At 48.1% G+C, this 22,846-nt stretch overlaps 1 protein-coding gene across 2 annotated transcripts in view; it reads right to left on the minus strand.

The window, feature by feature from the left end:
- Window positions 1-22,846, minus strand: part of ksr2 (kinase suppressor of ras 2) — a gene marked incomplete at both ends in the record, with an annotated part of 68,754 nt that overhangs the window by 35,338 nt on the left and 10,570 nt on the right. Inside the window, 2 exons of one of the 2 annotated variants that reach the window (XM_080532410.1) lie at window positions 6,789-7,293; window positions 7,682-7,717. In XM_080532410.1, coding sequence (XP_080388536.1) covers window positions 6,789-7,293; window positions 7,682-7,717 — 541 coding nt within the window. The remainder of the gene's footprint in view (window positions 1-6,788; window positions 7,294-7,681; window positions 7,718-22,846) is intronic. The other variant, XM_080532411.1, reaches the window with a different exon arrangement.

The raw sequence follows: 22,846 nt of genomic DNA on the forward strand, positions 1-22,846 counted from the left end.
CCCCCCCCTCCCCCTCCCCCGCGCTCACCCTCCCTCAGCCCCCCCCCCCCCCCTTGTCAGCACTGCAGCTTAATAAATCAATTATGCACAGGCAACAATGGCATTCGGACTGGTGGAGCCTCACACTCCTAAATACCCATATAAATTCATAATCATGCCTCCAATTTCCCGGGCCCATGGAGGCCAGCCAGCGCGGCTCATTATGGCAGGGCAGAGAGACGCCCGGCGGAACATCACGCCCAGTGGGCCGCGTGTTGACATCCCCTCTCACCTGACTTGTCATTAATGGCAGGCGGCCAAAGCCCCGATTAACATGGATGAGCTTCCTCAAGAGAGAGAGAGAGAGAGAGAGAGAGAGAGAGAGAGAGAGAGAGAGAGAGAGAAATGGTGAGTCACACACACTGACACCAATACACACATGCACAGACGCACACACAGACGCACACAGACACACACACACACACACACACACACACACACCACTTTGGGGGTCACAGATCTATAACTGACTTGATGTAGTAGCTTGACGCACTGTGAGTGTCTTTATTGATGGCCCTGTGAGAATGAACAAGAGACCAGCACTTGCACTAATAAACCTTAAGGTCAGAGGTTATGCCTTAATGTGACAACGTGTCTGTCTGGGCACACGGCGTGGCACTAATCAGTGTGTCAATGTGTTTTTTTTCTCCAAGAGAGCAGGACATTGATTTTAGAGCCAATGAATATTCAAGACAGCAAACGACGTTGTCATAAAACAAACCTGTTGTCACAATTCTGAGCTTTTGATTTTAAAATGTTATTACCACGGTCAACAGCATGACAAGTGGGGGCAGAGGGGCAATCTGTTCGCCGTTTCTGGGAGTTAGTTATTCAAATGACTACGGTTTTTCTTTGTCTCATACCTCACCGCCTGCCATACCGCCGTTCAACAACATCTTATTTTTGGCTCTCAACAGATCCCTGAGTACCTCTCCCTTAGCTTCCCTGAAAATAAATCCAATAAAGATGTATTTTCCCGGCTGAACTGTGAGTTTTCATAGATGACAGTAAAACAGAAATCTCCACAAAGCCCTGGAAGACATGCGTGAGGAGAGCTCGAGGCTAGAGGGAGAGAGAAAGAAGGAGAGAGAAAAAGGGTAGAAGATCGTGGGAGAGATATATACTGTGCTGTCGAAGGAAGTTTAATCAAAGCAAACATTCAAATTGGCCCATGGAATAGATGCAAATTTCTCCCCTCGAGTTAGTCTATGGTGGAATTACCCTGAGTGGGTGAATCATACCTCCCACGCCGTGCCACGTGGTTTATCAGCAAACATCAGATTCAATAAGAAAGTGCTTAACATTCTTCTAAGGAGAGGCTTTAGAACCCAAACTTTCATAGGGAAAACATATTACAGATATTCACAGTTCCAGTGTTAATGCGGTCAAACAGAACCGAGGTAAAAAAAAAAAAAACGCGTCACCCTCCTCTTGTCGAGGGCCCCGTCGTGCGCCGTTGACCAGACCCAACGGGACTCGACTCGACTCTGCTAGAGAGATCTGTGGCCTTCCCCACACGCGCATGTTGATCCTCATTAGCATACCGAACGAGGCTCATTAATTATCACTCGAACTGAGAGAGACACTCGTTGTGAAAAGGGCAGGAGAGAGGCAGCGCTGCAGGATGGCTGGCCGACGCACTCCGGGCTGGGATGCAAAAGTTTAAGTGGCATTAGATACCTACGGCACTTCCGTCATCCAAGTGAATCTATTTACATTTTTCCGGGCGGGTGGGGGGGGTTGGGAGGGTGGGAGGGGGTTGTATCAGTGGGCTGAGGAGTGGTGAATGGCAGGGCCTGGAACTCTGCACACAGTGAGCTATGGTCATAGTGCAATGGTTTCTACCCTGAGCGAGAGTGTGTTGATGTTGTGCGATGAGGGACAGAGAGACGGAACTGAAGAAAGAGAGACAGACAGAGACAGAGAGAGAGAGAGAAAGAGACACACACAGAGAGAGAGAGAGAGAGAGAGAGAGAGAGAGAGAGAGAGAGAGAGAGAGAGAGACAGAGAGAGAGAGAGATGCAGAGAGAGAGACACACAGAGAGAGAGACACAGAGAGAGAGAGAGACACACACAGAGAGAGAGAGACACACAGAGAGAGAGAGAGACACACACAGAGAGAGAGAGAGAGAGAAAGAGACACACACACACAGAGAGAGAGAGAGAGAGAGACAGAGAGAGAGAGAGATGCAGAGAGAGAGAGAGACACACAGAGAGAGAGAGACACAGAGAGAGAGAGAGACACACACAGAGAGAGAGAGAGAGAGAGAGAGAGAGAGAGAGACACACAGAGAGAGAGACAGCAATTGATTACTGTAAAACAGGAAGAACATCACAGCATAATTGGCCTCTTCGTGATTTCTGAGAAACAGCAAATACCGTATTCTCATGCCATGTCTCTCCTGCATGTCCTTGCAGATCAATTTAGGAAAATTTTTCATGAATTCCTGAAGACATGTGAATATGTAAATCTAGTCGGATGGCGACAAGCAAGTCTCACAACACATCTGCCAAAAATTCAAATTATCAAATCATCGTGAAAACCAATTACGTTGCTAACTGTGGTCAATATTTCATCTTCGCTGAAAAAATAAGTGGCTGTTTTTTAAAACAGCGACAACCGCGACAGTCATCCCCTGCATACCGAATCATCTCAAACTAATTAAACTTCACATTTTTAGCCGAACGCTCAAATACGATATTCTGATATTCCACAGCCTTGTCACATGCACAGCTTATTAATTAGGCTTGGAGACCTAATCAATTAGTCTTTTAGTTTAAAATTTGTATTTTAAAAACAACTGGTCAGCATTACCAAAAGCTATCCAGATCTGAACTGTGCCACTCACAATCCTTGACAGGCAAGTACGTCTTTAGGGGATATGGGGGTAGACGATGATAGAGAGAGGGGACATCACTTTATCATGCATGAGTGACACTCTGAGTCTATTGTCATGGACAGCCAGGGGACGGTCAGCATCTGTCCAGCTGTCATACAGCTCAGTGTAGACAACCAAAGAGCCACAAGGCTTGGTCCCTGAAGTCTGTACTGTACATCTGTGTGTGGGGTTCAGCATATGCAGGACAACTGGGGGGATCGGGGGGTGGTTATCTAGTGGTTGTTGTGATATGTGACCACATGGGTATCTGTCTATTTGTCTGTTTGGGTGATGACTTTGTCCATCTGTTTCCATTATAATGTACCATTGACATCTGACAACGAGCCCAGGGGGCATTTAGTCAATGATAACGTTCTAGTTAATAATGTACTAGATTCTGGCACAGATGTGGGAAGTCAGGGCTATTACATTTTTACGGGAAAAATACAATTTTCATTCTGTTCCTCGTACAAGGGAATAACGCAGCCCTGAGACTGCAGGTCAGGAAAGACTGTAGCGATGTAATGATATTAATAAGATCAATTGACGACCAACAACCAACAAATACCAGCAGTATTCCAACCCTGTAGGGCCAGTAATTGAATTGCCCTCCATTCAGGAAGTCTACACAGATAACTAAACTCACAGTAAGTGTTGCCAAACAGACGGGGAAATCATAACACACTCATAACACATCATCTTCTCGGCTTTCACAAACAGGGAGTTTTAAACTCCTGTCACAGACAACAAAACAGCTGTCAACATGATCTTCTACAACAACTCCCTTTGCCAAAAAGAGGCCAGTGCACAATAACACACACCTAGTTAGTGTAGAGTAGTGGGGATTATTCACTGAATCCATTGCATTGCAATATTTTTGGCTTGACTAGCGGGTGTGTCGTTGATTTTCAACAACGTTGACGTTTATTTATTTGAGTCAATAGAATAAAAGTCTGAACAATTTGATCGGTTGCCCGACTTGTTCCCGGTTTCACCAGCTGCTGTCACAAATGTCCAAAATGTCATGTACGTCAAGAGAAATACTCAAGATTCCCTCAACAAAGGATGAAAGGGAACGGAGTTAGAACACAGAGAGGAATGCCTCGACCTTCTCATCAGGAATACAACTTCTGTCTCGTTAGAACCTGATGACATTCTCAGCGTCCTCTGTCCTTTCATGCTTTTTGCCTTTTGCCTAATAAAGACCATTCATTCATTCATTAGTGCAGCGCGATCCGCTAGTTAACCAGGGAGATTGAGAGGCAGCGCTGCTGGCCATTCATGTGAATGTCTGGAGTGCCTGTGGCATCTCTCACACACACACACACGCGCGCACATGCACGTGCACACACACACACACACACACACACCTCCTGGCATGTAGATATGGGGCTCATCTCATTAGGGGTCAAAGGTTAATCCTTGCCTGTTGTGCTCACACAGGCCAGGTAATTAAGAAAGAGAGAGAGGTGTGTTGAGAGCTCCTTCAAACACTCAGGAGGGTAGGTGAAAAATGAACCACTGATAATGATAACAGAAACAATGTAGCCTGCGGTACGACCAGGGAAAGAGACTATATACAGGACGCTTGTAATGTCAAAGGGAGTTTATCAGGACTTTGAAGCAGTACAACGTGGGCTCCATGTTGTTTTCTAGAGGGAATAAATCAATAACGGTGGAACAGGAGGTAACAGGAGTTACAGAATAATACTATTTAGGGTTATTACAGTGTTATAGCTGCGTTATTACAGACAGTTTGAATGCTTTTAGCGTTTTGCTTGGTGTTGTGTATTCCCCTGCTGAGAATACCTGGTGACAGCTGTGCGGTGATGTCATTTGGCAGAGTCAGGTCTGTATCTGGTCCTCATTAAAACAAATTAATTTAAAAGTTGTATGTTAGTATTTATTTTGTTCAGGGATCGAGGACAGACAAATGTTCCAGCCATCGGTGTCACGTGACCCATGCGTTTTTTGCTAGCAAGCACCACACTCAAAACTAATTGACCCACTTGGACCGTGACGCACAGTCAGCTAGCTGTAAGTATTATGATTATGTATAACAGGGGAGGCTGGGTGAGGAAGAAGGGGGGAGGACGGGCACATTGTAGCGGTCCTCTGTGGCTCGGTTGGTAGAGCATTGCCCTAACAACGTTTACGTTTGTGGGTTCTTATATTCCTTATATACTGAAAAATGGATGCACTCACTGCAGTGTACGTCGCTTTGGATAAAAGCGTCAGCTAAACGGCATATCGTGACGTTAGAATTATACGGTTCTATCTCCATTTTTGTAAAAATTTAGTTTTTTACATAATCTGATCCGTTAGGTGTTTATTAATGCCTGTGTGGTGTTATTTTTAAAATGTTTAAATGTTTTAGTTAGTAATTAATAAAATACAAAGGTTCCATCTCACAAAACATAATGGAATGTAAAAACTTTGATGCTCAATATCTCTGAACTACCCTAAACGGAGATAGAACCTTAAATAATTCTAAGCTCACGATATATTGTAATGCATGGAACGGAATGAGGAGTGGTATCACAAACACCATTCCACGTATTCCAATGAGCCAGTCCTCTGGTTTGTCTTCCCTGATGTATAACGATTATGAAGGCCATAGGACTAATAGCTCTGTGCACTACACTCGTGTCCAGAGGAGATCTAGCATTTCCAGGCACGGTCCGACATGGTCATTGATTAGAGACCTTAACTCCGAGCCTGCGCTTCATCAGCGCTCGGGGACCGGTAATCAATTCTCTAATGCCGTTTCAGCCTATTCGCTGCAGTGCTTGATCCACTCCACACAGGGCAAACATGTTCACACGCACACGCACACACTCTCTCACACACACACACACAGACACACACATACTCTCTCACACACACAGACACAGACACACACACAAAAACACTCACAAACCCACACACAAAAACACTCACAAACACACACACACACACACACACACACATACACACACACAAAACACACACACACACACACACACACACACACACACACACACACAACCCAGATGGCCTGTCATTAAAAGAGAAAAAATAACTCCCAAATATTAACTTACCAAGTTGGCTTTACGATAGGGCACTGTCCTCTAATGGCATTATAACAATGACCGCTATACTCTCCTGAGGGGCACTCCTTTCCTGATTACCTTCCATTGGTGGACCCTCTCTGCTCACTGTGACAGGCCGCCAGGCAAATCTGATCAACATTGCACCAGACCTGAGGGCAGTCAGGAACTCAGCACTCGGCTCTTATCTCTGTCGTTAGGCCATTGTTTCTTTATGGCCGCCGATGTCCTCCTATGAATTAAGCTGATTGGGCCTTAGGCAGGACAGTAGATTAGATTGAGTTATTTGATTCTTTGAGTGAGCGAGAGGCGAGAGCACTCTCAGTGAATATGGGTGGTTGTTGCTCTCAGCCCTCTACTGAACGATAAGGAGGTTTTTAGAGTCTATGTAGATCAACAGGGGCGATAGCTGAGCTTCTATTCGTGTGCTTCAGGCAGACCATCTGTAGACGGCTAGTTGAACAATCCTAATTCTTCCACAAACTCCTAAATTTTTGGGTGCTATTGTACTCTCAAACTCTCCCTTCATCTCTTTTCATTCATCCCCACAGACAAAAATGTAACAATTTTTTTTTGTCGGTCAAGACCTTCACAGTTGGTACATCAATCTGCCGTCGGAAATCGAAATCAAAAAGTTGGCATTGTTGACTGTAGCTTCCAAACCAGACAATACGTCACAGGGAGTTGGCATGATGGCTGACAAATGACAATGACAGTGGCCCCAAAGTGGCCACACAGCTGGGGCTTGGCTTGTGTGAGCGAGCGGTGGAAAGTGACTCACTTGGGCGTCTGCTTGTCGTCCAGGCGGTTCCCCAGCTGGAACTCGTGGGACTTGCTGCGGTGCAGCGCCGTGAAGCCCGGCAGCAGATGGATGAGCTTGCGGCTGGGCGGGGGCGGCGTCCCGGGCGCCTTCACCTTGTTCCTGCGGCGCATGGGCGGCGTTCCCGGGGGGGTCATGGTGTTCACCACCAGGGGGGTCCGGGGAGGGGTGTGGGCAAAGTGCCTCTGGCGGGGCGAGGGGGGCAGGGAGCGGTGGCCGGAGTCCAGGGAGGAGGGGAAGAGGCCCGCGTCCACGGTCAGACGATCGGCGTAGGGGGAGGGGCCTAGGGCTTGCGGGCTGTAGCACACGTGCTGCTGGTTGTACTTGGATTGGACCTTGGGGCTTTGGGAGAGCTGGAAACGGACCCACTGACTGGGCTCGGGCCCCTGGCACACGGGGCTGTTCTCCTTGCCAGACTCAGAGGTGGGCCACTGGATGGACCAGTCCTGTTTGGCATGCAGGCCTCCTGCTGTGTGGAGTGGGAAGAGAGGAGCACAGAGGAACACAGAGGAAACTGTTCCAGATCATAACTACTAACCACTAACCTCAACCTGACCACAGCCCGATGATAACAATACAATGATATCATTCATTCATATGGAGAAGCGAGAGAGCATGGATCGATATCAAATACCAATAGCATTGATATCAAATATGATTCAGTATGGGGCAGAATGGGGGTGAGGCAGAGATTCGTAGCCATCATCACCACAATTTAGTTGACAGACCCCAAGTCGGATGGAAAGCGAGAGATGAGATTCAGGAATGGCAGACAAAAAACGAGGAGAGTTTTGTGAAGGACAGTGAAGAGGGAAATGTTGTTGCTTTTTCAGCTCATTATGATAATACGTCACCTCCATTAGTGTGCAATTTGTCGTCCTCGAGTTGTTCTTGGAAAAAAAAAAATACAAGAACAAGTTTATTGATTTGACAAAGACACTCTAAAACCTGCAAGACTCGGTTATTGTTTTTCTTTTCATCATAATTGTTGTCTGAAATGACCCATCAGCATGACAAACATTTCTGTAATCGGTGCGAAATTGATCCCTGAAAACAATCTTGACTGAGGTAGAAACTTCTGAAGAATGTTAGCAACTCCACTGACACATTCCAAGCTCAGTGGAGATGATCTACAGTAGACTGAGATGGAGAGAGAGTGGTCTAGTTGGTAGAGCATGGCGCTAACAATGCTTAGGTTGTGGGTTCGGTTCCTCCTGGGACCATATATACTAAAAGGTATGCACTCATTGCAATGTAAGTTGGTTAGGATAAAAGCGTCAGCTAAATGGCTTTTTTTTTGTCTTTTTTCTTGAGTGAGAGGGCAACTGTGAAAAGTGGGGGTGATGGTGCGTCTTGAGGGCTTCTGTCTGGATGACCCCCCCTGGGTAGAGAGGTCAGTGTGTGTCATGACCATGTCAACTAAAGTACATGTTCCCACTGTAACGGAGGAAGGACAGTGCAGTTTCCCCAAGGAGGTGTCCACTCAGAGAGAGGCTGGGGCGGTCTAATCTGCAATCTACAAGGTCAGGTCAAAGGTCAAAGGTCAAGCTGTCCAGACGCTGTACTCGGATCTTGAGAACACACTTGTTCCACTAGTCTTCCTATCACATACTGTAGTGAATGCAGTGATACATGCTTTACTCACCCTAAAGCCCACATAAAGACTGTCCATTTGCAAGGATCTAGTAAACAACTAATCTGTCATTGATATTTCACTCACACTTTTAATGTGAGAGAAACCGCGCAGGACACGGCATCCCGGGCACACAAACGGGTGGGAGGGTGACAGTGCATCTTGAGGCTTCTTAAGTCGCACAGTCCCCATGACCCTTTTAATCCGAGAGAAACCGGGCAGGACACGGCTTTCCAAAAGCACAACAACCGATTAGCAACACTCACGGCCTCTGCTAATATCAATGAATACTGTATGATTCTGAGTGACACTCCTCTGACAGGAGAAATAGATGCACTGTGTAGAGTATGCAGAGCTCTTGTAGAGTCTTTCCACTGGCTATCAGCTCCGCTCTCTACTGGAGGAGCCACAGCCTCCTAAGGGAGGACACACTCAGGCTCTGAGACAGCTGAAGTGGGCCGCACGTCCACCACCCTCAGCCCCTCAGATGGGATCAGGAGGCAGAGGGCCGAGGAGAACGGCTGACGAACCAATCCTTCATTAGGGAAAATTAAATGACAAACAAGTAATCAAAAGTTTGGCATCTCCTCACTGGAAAAACTTTGAAAATCATCAAAGAGCACTCCCAACCAAGCCAGCGCACTGACTGCCTCTTGGATATGAGTGATGAAGCATCCATCCTAGGGATTCTGGTCAAATTAGCAGGCACACTTCAAATCAAAGACATAGCACACACGTCTTTTTAGAGTCATGCAAAAATGTAAAAGATTTGAATAATCTAATAGTGTTACCAAACACCCATGTTACTGATGAATCGTCTTTCAGCCCCAGCTAACATCTTTGGGGTATTCATTTCATTCTTTGACAAAAACCTAATTCTGAATGGTTTCTACAGAACTTGTTGTCTGGTTAAAAACCCTGAAGTAAAACATATTGTGTGAGACTATGAAAGAAAGAAAGAGCTTTCGTCTGTGATACAGAAATGCAGCTTTGATAATGACTCAAATGTATTAACCATACTAGTATCTTAGCAACTGCTTTATCAAAAATAGTAACATAAACTTGCTCCTTCAGATAATGTCAGGACACGAAAGCGAATTAGAAACAGATTGGAAAACAACATCCCTACCATACTTTAAAGAAGTATGTGGAGATGGTGGAGGTTTGAAAATGACATACAGTAACTGGTCATGACTCCCCATATCTCACTATTACTCCCCATCAGGGAGGTGGGTGGAGGTCAAAATCGGAGGACAGGCTCATTGTAATGCATGGAATGGAATGAGGAATGGAATCAAGCACACTCATTCCATTACATGCATTACAAGCCTGTCTTCCGATTAGCTCACTATCAATCCCCATAGCTGACCATGGCTGAGGCGGCGGTGGGCTGTGTACTGCGGCTGTGCCGTACCTGTCTATAGAGTGACAGACCGCCACTGTTCTCGTCCCTATAGGCTACCAGTGGCCAGCAGAGCCCCATATCTTCCCAGCCCTCCTCCACAACAGTACCCCAGTCACAGGGGGTTTTACATCTGATTATATTCTGAATTTTGGCAATAGGCCAACACACATCTGCTTTTGTTAATGGGAGACATTTACATGGGGAGAGGCTGAGAGAAAGGCTCCTAAGAGTGTCATAATTGGACTAATTACCTCTAGGATGGTGCTGTGGATAAATGGCATAGAAATGCCACTGGGACACTATCTGGTGCATTTCACAGACGACCAGAGTAAAAAGGATTATGTGAAAGGATGCCATATCCTCCCCGTTCAGCACAATCCATTTTTAACCTCATCTTTAGAACGGGACGACAGTGAACACTGCCAGGCGTTGTGTGTACAGTAAAGCTCGAGGTTAGCACTCTAATGAATCATCCTGATCCTTCACACGGTAAAGTACATTCAAGTGACTTCTGGTTGTGTCACTTAAAAGGCGGATTTTAAAGAGCACCCAGAGTGGGGTGAAATGTGGTCGATAACAAGACCAAAGGAACATAGCCAGATACTCCGGGAAGTGAAGAGGCATGGCCTTTAGGAGCTCGGAGTGAAGCGACTTATCTCTTGATAAGCGCAAGATCGTCATTGCTCCCCGGCAAGTCATTGTTTTTCAGTGGAGGACGTGGCTGCACGTCCCGATCAGCTGTTTTCTAAGTGCTGTGGCGGTTTGAGGCCAGCTTGCATTGAGCCCAACGCATGTCACTTCTCCCGTGTAGACGCCATAAGGCAGCCTAGTGTGGGGGACCTACACTGCAGGTCCAACGGCTGTTGTAACCAGGGAGTAGCTGAAAAGGACTGTATACTTTAGGAAGGGGCTGGTTATCTAACTAAGGGAGCTAAATAGGCAGTATAGGAGGATACAGGCAGGGGGCGACAGCAAACCGTTGGACTAGCAGTTAATGTCGTTAGCTTTAGCAAGGGAACTAGCATTAGCATTGGAGCTACAAACAACTAGCATTAGCATTGGAGCTACAAACAACTAGCATTAGCATTGGAGCTACAAACAACTAACACACGGGATTACATATGAACACACATTTATTACACATGACGGTTGTATACATCCCCAAATACACATTCCCTCCCGGCCGGCCACACACACTCTCAATCACTCACTGATAGTCTCTGGCCTGAACAGGCTTATAGTCCAGTGGCGTGGTGCGCGTTGAGGCCTGGTTGAATGGCATGTGCGTCGATGAAGTGGTCCGCGTCGGAGCTCCGCTGGAGTCTGTGTTCGCTCGTGGAGGCGACGATTAATGTCCAGCTGGCGTCCCGCTTGGTCCAACGTTGAACACAACTAAAACGGGCTACCGTGGTACACTCGATAATCGCTTTCCTGGCGTCTTCAGTTGCTGCACGGGGTGCGCGCTGCTGAATCCGCCATCTTGGATCGGCTTCTCGTTATTCTCTCTCGTTCTGCTTCTCTCTCGTTCTGCTGCTCACCACACACTCTCTGACTCGCGGACTACCTCCGTCTCTTATATAGGCACCACCGAACGTAACATCCGGGTCACAGACACACCCCGGATATACTACGTCATCAACATATACATAAACAGTACAATAATAATACATACACTTCACAAACGTATATGAATTGTATAGAAAATAATAAAGAAATAACTGGGGCAAAATAGGGCTGGTTTGGGGAAACTAAACTGGCACTAAAACTGTGGGCCTTCACAACAGCCGCCCCATGAAACCCTCGGTTTCAGTTAACTAAGAAGGCACACTGGCTAGGCTGCTCTAGCAGCGTGAGGTAGGAGGTGATAGTGTCGACCACTCTGCCTGTCTGCCAGGCGGCGCGCGGAAGGGACTGGTCCCTCACCAGTACCACGGCACCTTCGGACATCTTGTCTCTCTCCCTCAGCAGAATCTCCTGCTTCTCCTCCTTCTCCAGGGCGCGGATGTGCTCCTCGAAGCAGATCAGAGCGTCTTCCTGGTCCATGCTCTGCAGCGCCTCGTACTCAACGAAGGTGGGGTTGTCCAGCAGGTACTGCTGGGCCTCGGACCAGGTGGTGCAGTGGGTGACGTTGGCCATGTTGTCCAGAATGCTCGTCAGCGCATCACAGTTCCTCTTCCTGAGCTGCTTGGCTTGTTCCTTCTCCTTCTTAGCCTTGTAGGCCTTAAACGCTTGCTTCTTCTCACTCAGCTTGGGCAGGGCGCTGTAGAGTGGGTCGTTGATGATCATTCTCATGGCTTGCTCCCATGACTCGTTGGATGAGACACCCTTCTCCTTCAGAAGCTCTTGGAAGGCCTGCTTGGCCTCCTCTTTTGGGTTCCACTTGTACGTTCTCTTCGCCAACTCCGGCCTTTCCTCCTTGGAGGCGTCTACCATACGGGCTGAGACTTCCATGGCTGACGTGTACTCGACGGAGTTGACGGGTGCGTCAATGCTGACCTCGGCCACGTGAGGGTGCATGGCCACCTGCAGGTGTTCCTCGGCAACAGCTGTTGCCGCCATGGCACGGTAGCGCCACCACCGGGACTCCTTAGTCTGGGAGTTGTAGTAGTAAGGCTTCCCATCCAGAGACTTATGCTCTGTCCACAGAGACTTCTTCCTCGGTTGGTCATCCTGTGGTGAACCATTTGTGGTACTAACTGTTCCAGGTGCACTGGCAGCAATAGATTCCACTCCAGGCGGTCCGGTTGGTTGGTTTGCTTCTTCGGTTCGGACATGGAGGGATGACGTAGCTCTCCCGTCCCTCTCTCTCCACTCGGTAGCGCCTTGGAGGGCCCACCCAAGCGCCGTCTCAACAGCCATCGGGCAGCCTCGTGGTCCTCTCAGCGGAGGACGGAGCGACACGATCAGTTCAGCGTTGTCCGAGCCGATGAGAAGGGTTGGCTCCGCTCCTTCTATCGGATGTAGGTCTACTCCCCGTAGGTGGGGATATCTTGCGCGTAACCTCTCCAGGGGGTAGTCGTAGCGGGAGAGCGCTAGCTGGTCGGCGGTGAAGACATTCTGAAGCCGATGTCTATCCGACGGCCGCCCCGCCGGGGAGATAGAGAAGTTGATTCTCGCCCCGGTGACCTCTTTAAGGTCGCGACGTATCGTGCGCAGAGTCAGCTTCTCCGCAGTCCCTTGGAGCCCCAACTGGCGCACTGCCCCCTGGAGAAGGATGGTCCGTTCCGACCCGTCGTCTAGAACGGCGTACGTGTCGTACACAGCGTTGTTGTGGTGAAGTCGGACCTTCACCACCTTCAGTAGAACCTTGGAGCCGCTGCTCTGTGGCGAGTCTAGGTAATAGACAGGGGTTTTCTCTTCCGGTGCGCGACCGGACCTAGGGCTTCTGTTGCCCTCCGTGGACCTGGCGAGGGAGACCTCGTGTAGGATGTGGAGGTGGACCTCCTCACAGCGGTTGCACTTCCTCCTCAAGGTGCAGTTCTTCGCCAGATGGTCGCGCCCACAGTTCCAGCACCTCTGGTTCTTCTCGAGCCACCTCTGCTTGGCCTCGGTACTCAGGTTGTTGAAGTCACTGCACTCATTGAGCCAGTGCTCGCTGGTGCAGTACGGACATGGCGGTGGACCTCTCCGTCCCTTTGGAGGGGGTTGAGAGGAATCCTTTCCCTCAGGTCGGGTGGTCCTCTCTCTCCGAGGCTCCTCCTCCGTGTGCAGCACTCCTACTGGGCGTCCTCTGTTCGAGCTCGGCCCGTCCCAGCGGTCTCCCTTCTCCCTCTCCTTCTTCGGCTCAGCGTAACCCATGGCGTCTACGTTGGTGTCATGCACTTCCTCCAGTAGGAACTCCGCGAAGGCAGCCATGCTCAGACCCAACTTCTCGGGGTTACGAACGCGCTGCTGTCGCCGGAACCTCTCCTGCCGGAAGCGTGGGATCTTGCGGAGCAGCCGCTCTACGTTGGAGGTGCTGTTGATCTCGCTGGCGCCAGCTGGGCCCTGCGTCTTCAGCATCCCAACCAAGGTGTGCACGCGGAGCGCGAAGTCATCCAGCGCCCGGTCATCCTTGATGGGGGCCTGCTGTTCGAGGGCTTGCAGTTCAGCAAGGGCGTGGTTCCAGGGACGACCGTAGCGGGCATCCAAGTCAGCGAGCGCTCTGGTGTAAGGTGTCGGTGCGGAGGCATGGGCCAGTACCATGTTGTGGGCTCTGGGGTTCCTCACATGCTGAAGGAGAATCGCATATTTGTAGGACTCTGAGCAGGAGTTGTCCAAGAGCGTGTCTAGGCAGATGCGTAGCTCCACATACTGGCTCCTGTCCTCGTCCTTGAAGAAGGGGAACTTGGGTCCCTCCACCTGGGGGAACATCCTGTAGTGGATCATCGGTGCTGGAGTGACGGTCTGGGTGTCCGGCCTGCATGCATTTTGGTGCACTGGAGGACCTAGGGGTGTGCTACGCTCTTGGGGGATGACTCCCCTCCCGGGCAGCGACGCTGGCTCCCTCTGGGCCGCGTAGCGGTCGGGTCCCTGGTCCTCTTCCTTCCAGGTGGTCAGCTGGGCCTGTAGTTGGACAGTCCTGGCGGGGGTCATGGAGCCATCGGCGGGGGGTTCAGGAGATGGCACTCGAGAGGGCCGTGCGGATGATACTCTGGAGCTACAGGCCGACGGAGTTCTGCTGATGCACACGTCGCGCATGGTCTGCATCATTTCCTCCATCTTCTCTGCGTGCAGTTGCTCTCTCGCCATCTGCCTCTCCGCCGCGCGTTCCGCCCCCTCCATCTGGAGGCGCTCGCGCTCGTACTGGATGCGTTCCCTCTCTAACGCCTCCTGGCGCTGTCTCTCCGTCTGGAGGCGGTCGCGCTCCATCTGGAAGCGCTCACGTTCTAGCGCCTCCTGGCGCTGTCTCTCCGCCTCGCGTTCCGCTCCGTTCATCTGGAAGCGTTCACGTTCTAGCGCCTCCTGGCGCTGTCTCTCCGCCGCGCGTTCCGCTCCGTCCATCTGGAAGCGTTCACGTTCTAGCGCCTCCTGGCGCTGTCTCCCCGCCGCCTCCATCTGGAGGCGCTCGCGTTCTAGCGCCTCCTGGCGCTGTCTCCCCGCCGCCTCCATCTGGAGGCGCTCGCGCTCGAAATGGATGCGTTCCCTCTCTAACGCCATCTCGGCCTGTTGGCGCTCCCGCTCTAACGCCATCTCGGCCTGTTGGCGCATATATTCTGACAGCGCGGCACTACTCCCTCTGGAGTGCAGGCTATCCGCCCCAGAGGCATAACTGCCCACGGAAGCCCTGGACCGGTAGGAAGCCACTGAGCGGCAGGAGCTAGGTCTCGAGCGCGCCGTACTGGGAGGCAGATCGTTAAGGCTGAGGCCCTCCCTCTTCCGCCCGCAGGCGCTGTCGGACCGGGCCTCTCCTTCCTGTTCTTCCGTTTCCACGGCAAAACCCTGCGGTTCTGCCATCTCATCCTCAGGCTGGTGCTCGGTGAGGGCTGTCTCAGTGCTAGCCACCCGCGCGCCGGCGGACACCTCGGCCTCTCCGACCACTGTATCCCGTGGAGTGCGCTCCTCGCTACCACTCGGTGAGCTTTCGAGCTCAAGCTCATACTCCTGTAACCTCGGAGGCAACCGCGGGACTCTCTGTGGTCGTGGCTCTGGCTCAGGGGGCGGAGAAGGGGGGGTAACTGTCTGGTCTGGTTGGCTGCGCTCAGCCATGCTATCACTACACTACCAATCCGGCTCGAAGGACCAATTGTAACCAGGGAGTAGCTGAAAAGGACTGTATACTTTAGGAAGGGGCTGGTTATCTAACTAAGGGAGCTAAATAGGCAGTATAGGAGGATACAGGCAGGGGGCGACAGCAAACCGTTGGACTAGCAGTTAATGTCGTTAGCTTTAGCAAGGGAACTAGCATTAGCATTGGAGCTACAAACAACTAGCATTAGCATTGGAGCTACAAACAACTAGCATTAGCATTGGAGCTACAAACAACTAACACACGGGATTACATATGAACACACATTTATTACACATGACGGTTGTATACATCCCCAAATACACATTCCCTCCCGGCCGGCCACACACACTCTCAATCACTCACTGATAGTCTCTGGCCTGAACAGGCTTATAGTCCAGTGGCGTGGTGCGCGTTGAGGCCTGGTTGAATGGCATGTGCGTCGATGAAGTGGTCCGCGTCGGAGCTCCGCTGGAGTCTGTGTTCGCTCGTGGAGGCGACGATTAATGTCCAGCTGGCGTCCCGCTTGGTCCAACGTTGAACACAACTAAAACGGGCTACCGTGGTACACTCGATAATCGCTTTCCTGGCGTCTTCAGTTGCTGCACGGGGTGCGCGCTGCTGAATCCGCCATCTTGGATCGGCTTCTCGTTATTCTCTCTCGTTCTGCTTCTCTCTCGTTCTGCTGCTCACCACACACTCTCTGACTCGCGGACTACCTCCGTCTCTTATATAGGCACCACCGAACGTAACATCCGGGTCACAGACACACCCCGGATATACTACGTCATCAACATATACATAAACAGTACAATAATAATACATACACTTCACAAACGTATATGAATTGTATAGAAAATAATAAAGAAATAACTGGGGCAAAATAGGGCTGGTTTGGGGAAACTAAACTGGCACTAAAACTGTGGGCCTTCACAACAGCTGTCCTGCTGCCCTCCAACAGCTGTCCTGCTGTCCTCCTCCTCATACTGCCGTCGGAGAGCGTCCCTTACTCTGCTTCTCTCTTCGCTCTCTGTTCACCTCCTCCAAACTATATACTTTCGTCTTTACTTTTGTCTACCTACCTCTTCTACTTCTACTCCCCTCCCCTCCCCTCCTCTCCTCTCCTCTCCTCTCCTCACCTCCCCTCCTATCCTCCTCTCCTCTACCTTCCTCCTCTCCTCTCCTCATTTTCTCCACTCTACTCCTCTCCTCTTCTTTCCACTCCGCTCCCGTCCTACACCTCCTCTCCTTCTCTCCTCACCCCCGTTAGTCTCGTCTCGTCTCCTCACGGCGGCTAGTCTCGTCTCCTCGTTTGTCCTCTCCTCCCCCCCCCCCTCCTTTCCTCCACATATACAGAGATGGCAGTTGAAGCCAATTAGGCATGCCTCTACGTGATGCAGTCTTAAGGCAGGGCACCGGGACAGTTAAGGACAGCCCTTATAACCATCAAACATTACACTGAGACATCTGCGGGATATGACTTGTCATTCTCACATATACGTACTAACGCTCTGGGCAGGAATAGACCAACACTATTAGGCAGATCATCACAGGACGCCGGCTTCGCAGCATGGCGTGTGTGGGTTCCTGAAGAGGGCAAGGCCGACAATGGACCGACTGAGGACTGCCGCTGATCTATGACTCATCATCGGAGCAACTTGTGGACAGATGCATAAAGAGCCTGGTGAAAGTGGTTATTATCTTCCATTTTGTTTTTAAAACCAATCATTTAACTAAATACTGTTGTGGCTGTGATTTTAATATATGCTTTTTATAGTGGAATTGTTTCACTTGCCTTGTAATGTCAGTGTAATATTATGGGACTTGTTTATTTATTCAAACACTGCATTCATTTGGGGGGGGGGGGGGGGGCACAGGTTTGTCAAATTGCTTGTAAAAACATAGAAGAAGAACAGAAACTGCCACCTCCAGTAACAGTGGACTTCATCAAAAACAACTGCTGAGCACTTAGGCATGGAGTGGCCATACGAATCATTACAAAATTATGGGACTACCCTATCTTTTTCATAAGTCAAGAGAATATTCTCCTGTTCATGTTTTGCGTAAGAGTACAAAATTAGACTTCCTTGGGAATGACGAAAGTACAATTTAAAACCAAATGTTATATTTAGACTTTGGGGGTGTAGAGGTAATGTTTCCTAAGTTCTACGAGACATGGTTGAGGCAGGTGATGAATCATGGCTTCGTCTACCATTCGGTTCTGCTCAGAGAGGCACTTTACAGCTCTGCGTGGTGTTGCTGTTGCTGCCCCCCCTATGGATAAACAGCCCATTAGTGGCCTTAGAGAAAGAGGCCTGAGGACACAAAGGAAAGTGAGTCCCAAAAGGACTCAAAGCCTGATGCGTCTGAAATGAGACCCCCCCTCGGCCTAAGTGTCCACTCCCGGTTTGCCCTGTGGTGTGCCCAGCTGGACCGCTGCTGCATGGGCGGCCAGCACCGCCGGGATGTCTCCGCTGGAGGAAGTCTGACCACAACAGCCACACACACAAATCAAATTAGGGCACAGGGATCGACAGGCAGCCCTGGCCCAGACACTGTGACTACACTGGCCTCAGCCCCAGCCCCAGCTCCAGCCCCAGTCTCCAGCTCCAGTTTCAGCCCCAGCCCCCGCCCCAGTTCAAGGCCCAGTTCAAGCCCCAGCCCCAGCCCCAGTTCCAGCCCCAGCTTCAGCCCCAGGCCCAGTTCAAGCCCCAGCCCCAGCCAGACAGAGAAAACACATATGGAACACCCACAAAGTCAGGAGGAACCTGCTGCCTGCTGATATTAGCAGTGACCGAGGATCAAAGGGATGGGGTGACCAGGGACTATGGGGGCTGATGATGGGCCGGTGGGTTACCTAACTGCATTACGTTCCATGACTGCTGTCTCTGTCTCCTAAAGCCAGAAACTGTCATTTCATTTGGCAGAGAAACAAAGATGGGGGGGGGTATCTATGAGCCAAGCCACAATATACCTTCTGGTATTTCACTGCACAGATACTTCAATACTTGGATACTTCATACTAATTTGTTTAGAGTGGGGACTGTGGTTTGTAATGGAAGGACTTTGAGGAGAGCACTGCAGAGACGAGCAATTATTTTCAACTTGATGTGCTATGAATTTTTTTATTTAATAAGTCGTCACCTGAGAGAAATCTGGCTGATAACAACATGGTGACCATAAGCATGTGTAGGAGGAGTATATGCATCGAATTACAAACTATGGTGGTTATCAAACGTGTTACAGTTTTTCTCTACGCTTTAACACGTTTTCTCAAAGCATAACTCATTTTCTCTTAACTCTTATTAACACAAAACCCTAAACTCCACAAATCTCTTTCAAAAGCACACTGCATTCAAAATAATGTTATGTCTTCTCAAAATGAAATTCTGGTGTCAAATGACACACACACACACACACGTACTGATGTGCACAATGGAAAACACTATGATCAACGGAAAACAGTACTATGATAAGATTATCAGTAGGCCTTTTGCATTTTCAGTGTTACACTACATGCCTGTTATAAACGTTTTGTTATTATGATGTATGTATGTATGTATATAATGTTGACAATTGTCCAAATATGATTTTTGTGTCGGACCCCAGGAAGACTAGTTAATGTCATGGCATTAGCTAATGGGGATCCTAATAAACAAACAAACAAATAAACTGTTATGTTTACATACTCAAATATAAAACACACAAATACAACAATAGAACGTTTTTTTTTTATTCTGAAATACTGTACACATCTCAGCAATGACAGTTGGATTTGTAAAGCGTTCTTCATACAGAAAAAAACTATAGAAAAAAGAAAATAAGCCTTCTGCATATACACTACACAAAGGCCACAAGACTTCGTCGACATCGCAGGCAATGTTCTCCCTGACCAAGCAGAGGGGAAAGTATCGCCTAGCATGACGAATCCAGCCCTGATATACTTCAGATATATTTCAACACAGGAGAGCTCACCTTTGGCCCTTTTATTGCTAAACTATGATTGCTAATTGAAAAGCAATAGGTGTTTGCCCATATGAGGAGTGTGATTGTGTGATTGGTGGTTTGAGTGTAGTATTCTGAATGGTGTTTTATATGTGAACACAAGAGATTTTACCAAGGAAGATTGTGCCAAATATAGAAAATTGTACTTAGTGTTTTGTTAACTGTGTGGTGTAGAGCTGCAAAATGAGTGATAAGCAAGAAATGTGTTTGTTACTGTGAAGAATTGGTGTGAGATAAAATACACCAGTTTCAGGTTTTGGTCATTGTGTTTGAGGTTCCGATGTTACTGTTAAAGCGATAGAGAAAAACGAATAAAAACCCCTCACCAAACCTACCAAAAAACCTGACCACAGAGTTAAGTTCATGACGCTCTACTGCCCCCCTTTGCTCAGCCTGTAGCACTGCAAGACTAGAGTTCTTATCCGAAAACAAACTTGTGGTCTGTACTGCCCTCTACTGTGCAGAACAGGAAAGACTCTCAGAGTGCTCTCTGTGCTGTAGGGAAACTAGGGATGCATTAGGTTAATGGCGAAAACACACCAGAAGCGTCAACCTCAGCAGCGCGTTTCATTTCGTTCGCCCGTGTTAACGGCAGTGGGGGGAGTAAGTCACACATGTGCAAGTCACAAGCAAGTCTCAAGTCTTAAACTTCAAGTCTCAAGTCTTAACCTTCAAGTCTCAAGTCTTAACCTTCAAGTCTCAAGTCTTAACCTTCAAGTCTCACGCAAGTCTCAAGTCTTAAACTTCAAGTCACAAGCAAGTCTCAAGTCTTAAACTTCAAGTCACAAGCAAGTCTCAAGTCTTAAACTTCAAGTCACAAGCAAGTCTCAAGTCTTAAACTTCAAGTCTCACGCAAGTCTCAAGTCTTAACCTTCAAGTCTCACGCAAGTCTCAAGTCTTAAACTTCAAGTCACAAGCAAGTCTCAAGTCTTAAACTTCAAGTCACAAGCAAGTCTCAAGTCTTAAACTTCAAGTCTCAAGCAAGTCTCAAGCCTTAAACTTCAAGTCTCACGCAAGTCTCAAGTCTTAAACTTCAAGTCTCACGCAAGTCTCAAGTCTTAAACTTCAAGTCACAAGCAAGTCTCAAGTCTTAAACTTCAAGTCACAAGCAAGTCTCAAGTCTTAAACTTCAAGTCTCAAGCAAGTATCAAGTTACTGTGGTGAGAATCAAGCGAGTCAAGTCGAGTCGCTCAGGTCAAGCAAGTCACAAGTTAAGTCATATGAAATTCTGATGATCTACCCCAGTTTTCCCATTTAAAGCAGTTAAGAAACAGTGGTAATGAAAAGTTGAGTTTTATTTTCAACATTAGCGAAAAATGTTGACATTTTGCGGCAATCAACAAGCCTCCTAAATAAACAACAACAATAAACTAAACATATACAAATAAATACATATATATAGCCTAAAATGTAAACATTACTAAACATTACAGCAAACTATTCAAGTATAATGGTTTTAGTATGCCACTAAATACTGACATTACTAAACATTAGGCTACATCAAACCATGAAAACGTATTAAAACTATTCAATTATAATGAATTTTGTCAAGCACCAACTTTTATGGGATATGCTTATGCTATTCATTTAGTTTTGTCCTGTCCATATCCACACTAGCTAGCCGCAAGCTGGTAGCGACCTTGCTGCTTAGAGACATAAGGTAAATAGCCACTTACAATGCGCTGCATTTGCAAAGATAATTGTTGATATTACTTATTCAAGCAGGGTTGCATTATCACCCCGCCACGGCTGAACACACGTTCAACAGGTGCACTTGATGCAGGGACTGCCATAACTCTTACTGCCACCTTGAACAAAGAGGGGAGGGTGTGCCTCTTTGTGGCCCAAACATAACATAGCTGAAACTTAACGTTAGCTTTCTAGCTAACGTTTGACCAGCCAATAAGTTAGCCAAAAAGACATAGGCCTATTCACGTAGCTACCAGCCACGTAGTTGGATGTTGTGGTGGTCGTGTCACTGATTTTTGAGCTGCAGGCTTTGCATGCCGCTGTTCTCTTCTTACTACTCTCATCGCCAAAATAATCCATGAATCCAAATGTAATTCTGATGGTCAAGCCCCCTCTATGATAGCTTGCCTCATCCATTGGCCTATAGCTTACTGGTTTGCCAGTAGGTTGCCAGGTAACAGGTGACATGCATTGCACTAGAAACCTCCCAATCATGTTTCAAAAACTAAACATAACTTAATATATATATATCAATATCAATATCTACAAAAATCTAAATATTAAATGTTTAAATGTTGACGCCTGCGGTGTATTTGCACCGTAAGTTTACACCGCAAGCTTGTCTCACACAAGTATGAGTATGACTGCTCTAACATGTTAACATGGGTGCTGAAATGAAACGCACACGCACTGCTGAAGTTGCCCCTTGCGGTGTAAACCAGGGGGCCGTTCCACTAAAGGTGGCTCAGTATATCGGCGATTGAAATAAATCAGGCGATCAGGCAACTGAGGATTGGAATTCAAGCCTCAGGTGATTCCTCGAATGAGGATCAGCCTTGTGTCATCAGTGTTCACAGAAGACAGGCTTACAAATCTTCGATATGGGCGCGTGCACGCAGACATAAAGAGCCCCGAAGAGTCGATCTGTCGAAATGAAGATACTCCACTCTGCAGGGGTACTACATTTGCGCGGCATTCCGAATTATAGATTTTTATGAAGACGGAAAAATAAGATGTAAAATAGTGCAATACTGCCGCAATTAACAAGGCGAGGGAAATGGTTTGGCAAGAAATTGCTGACCGATTAAATGCGTAGGTCATACTAGCCCCAGTTATTGTTATATGTTCATATTTTAATAAATTAATATTACTACTGTGGTGATATTAGCAGCAGGCTACAAACCGTCATATCGTCACGATGGCCTAGTGGTATCGACCACTGCCATAGGATTTATTTGTCATTTTTAGACGGTGGTTCGAATCCCTCTTCTGACACACTTTTTACTGCATTTCGTTGTCTGAATCTAATCTAAAATCTCATCTAAAAAAGTATGTAGGCTATAAAATTATGGTGCAGGCTAATTTACAAGAACTGACACGATTACAATGGTGTTTGAAGCCTTTGCATGAAATCTTCGGTTAAATGTAAAAAATAAAATAAAAAGTCGCGACCAGGCTAATTATATCTGACTCAGAAGGAGCTCAACCAAGCAGCGAATTATTTGAGCCACATTGATGGAACCGAACGCAAGCTAACATTATCGAGGCTTAGAACTTTATCGAGGCTTAGAAGATAATCG

This window comes from Nansenia antarctica (assembly GCF_963989245.1).
Source record: "Nansenia antarctica genome assembly, chromosome: 5".
NCBI lineage: Eukaryota > Metazoa > Chordata > Actinopteri > Argentiniformes > Microstomatidae > Nansenia > Nansenia antarctica.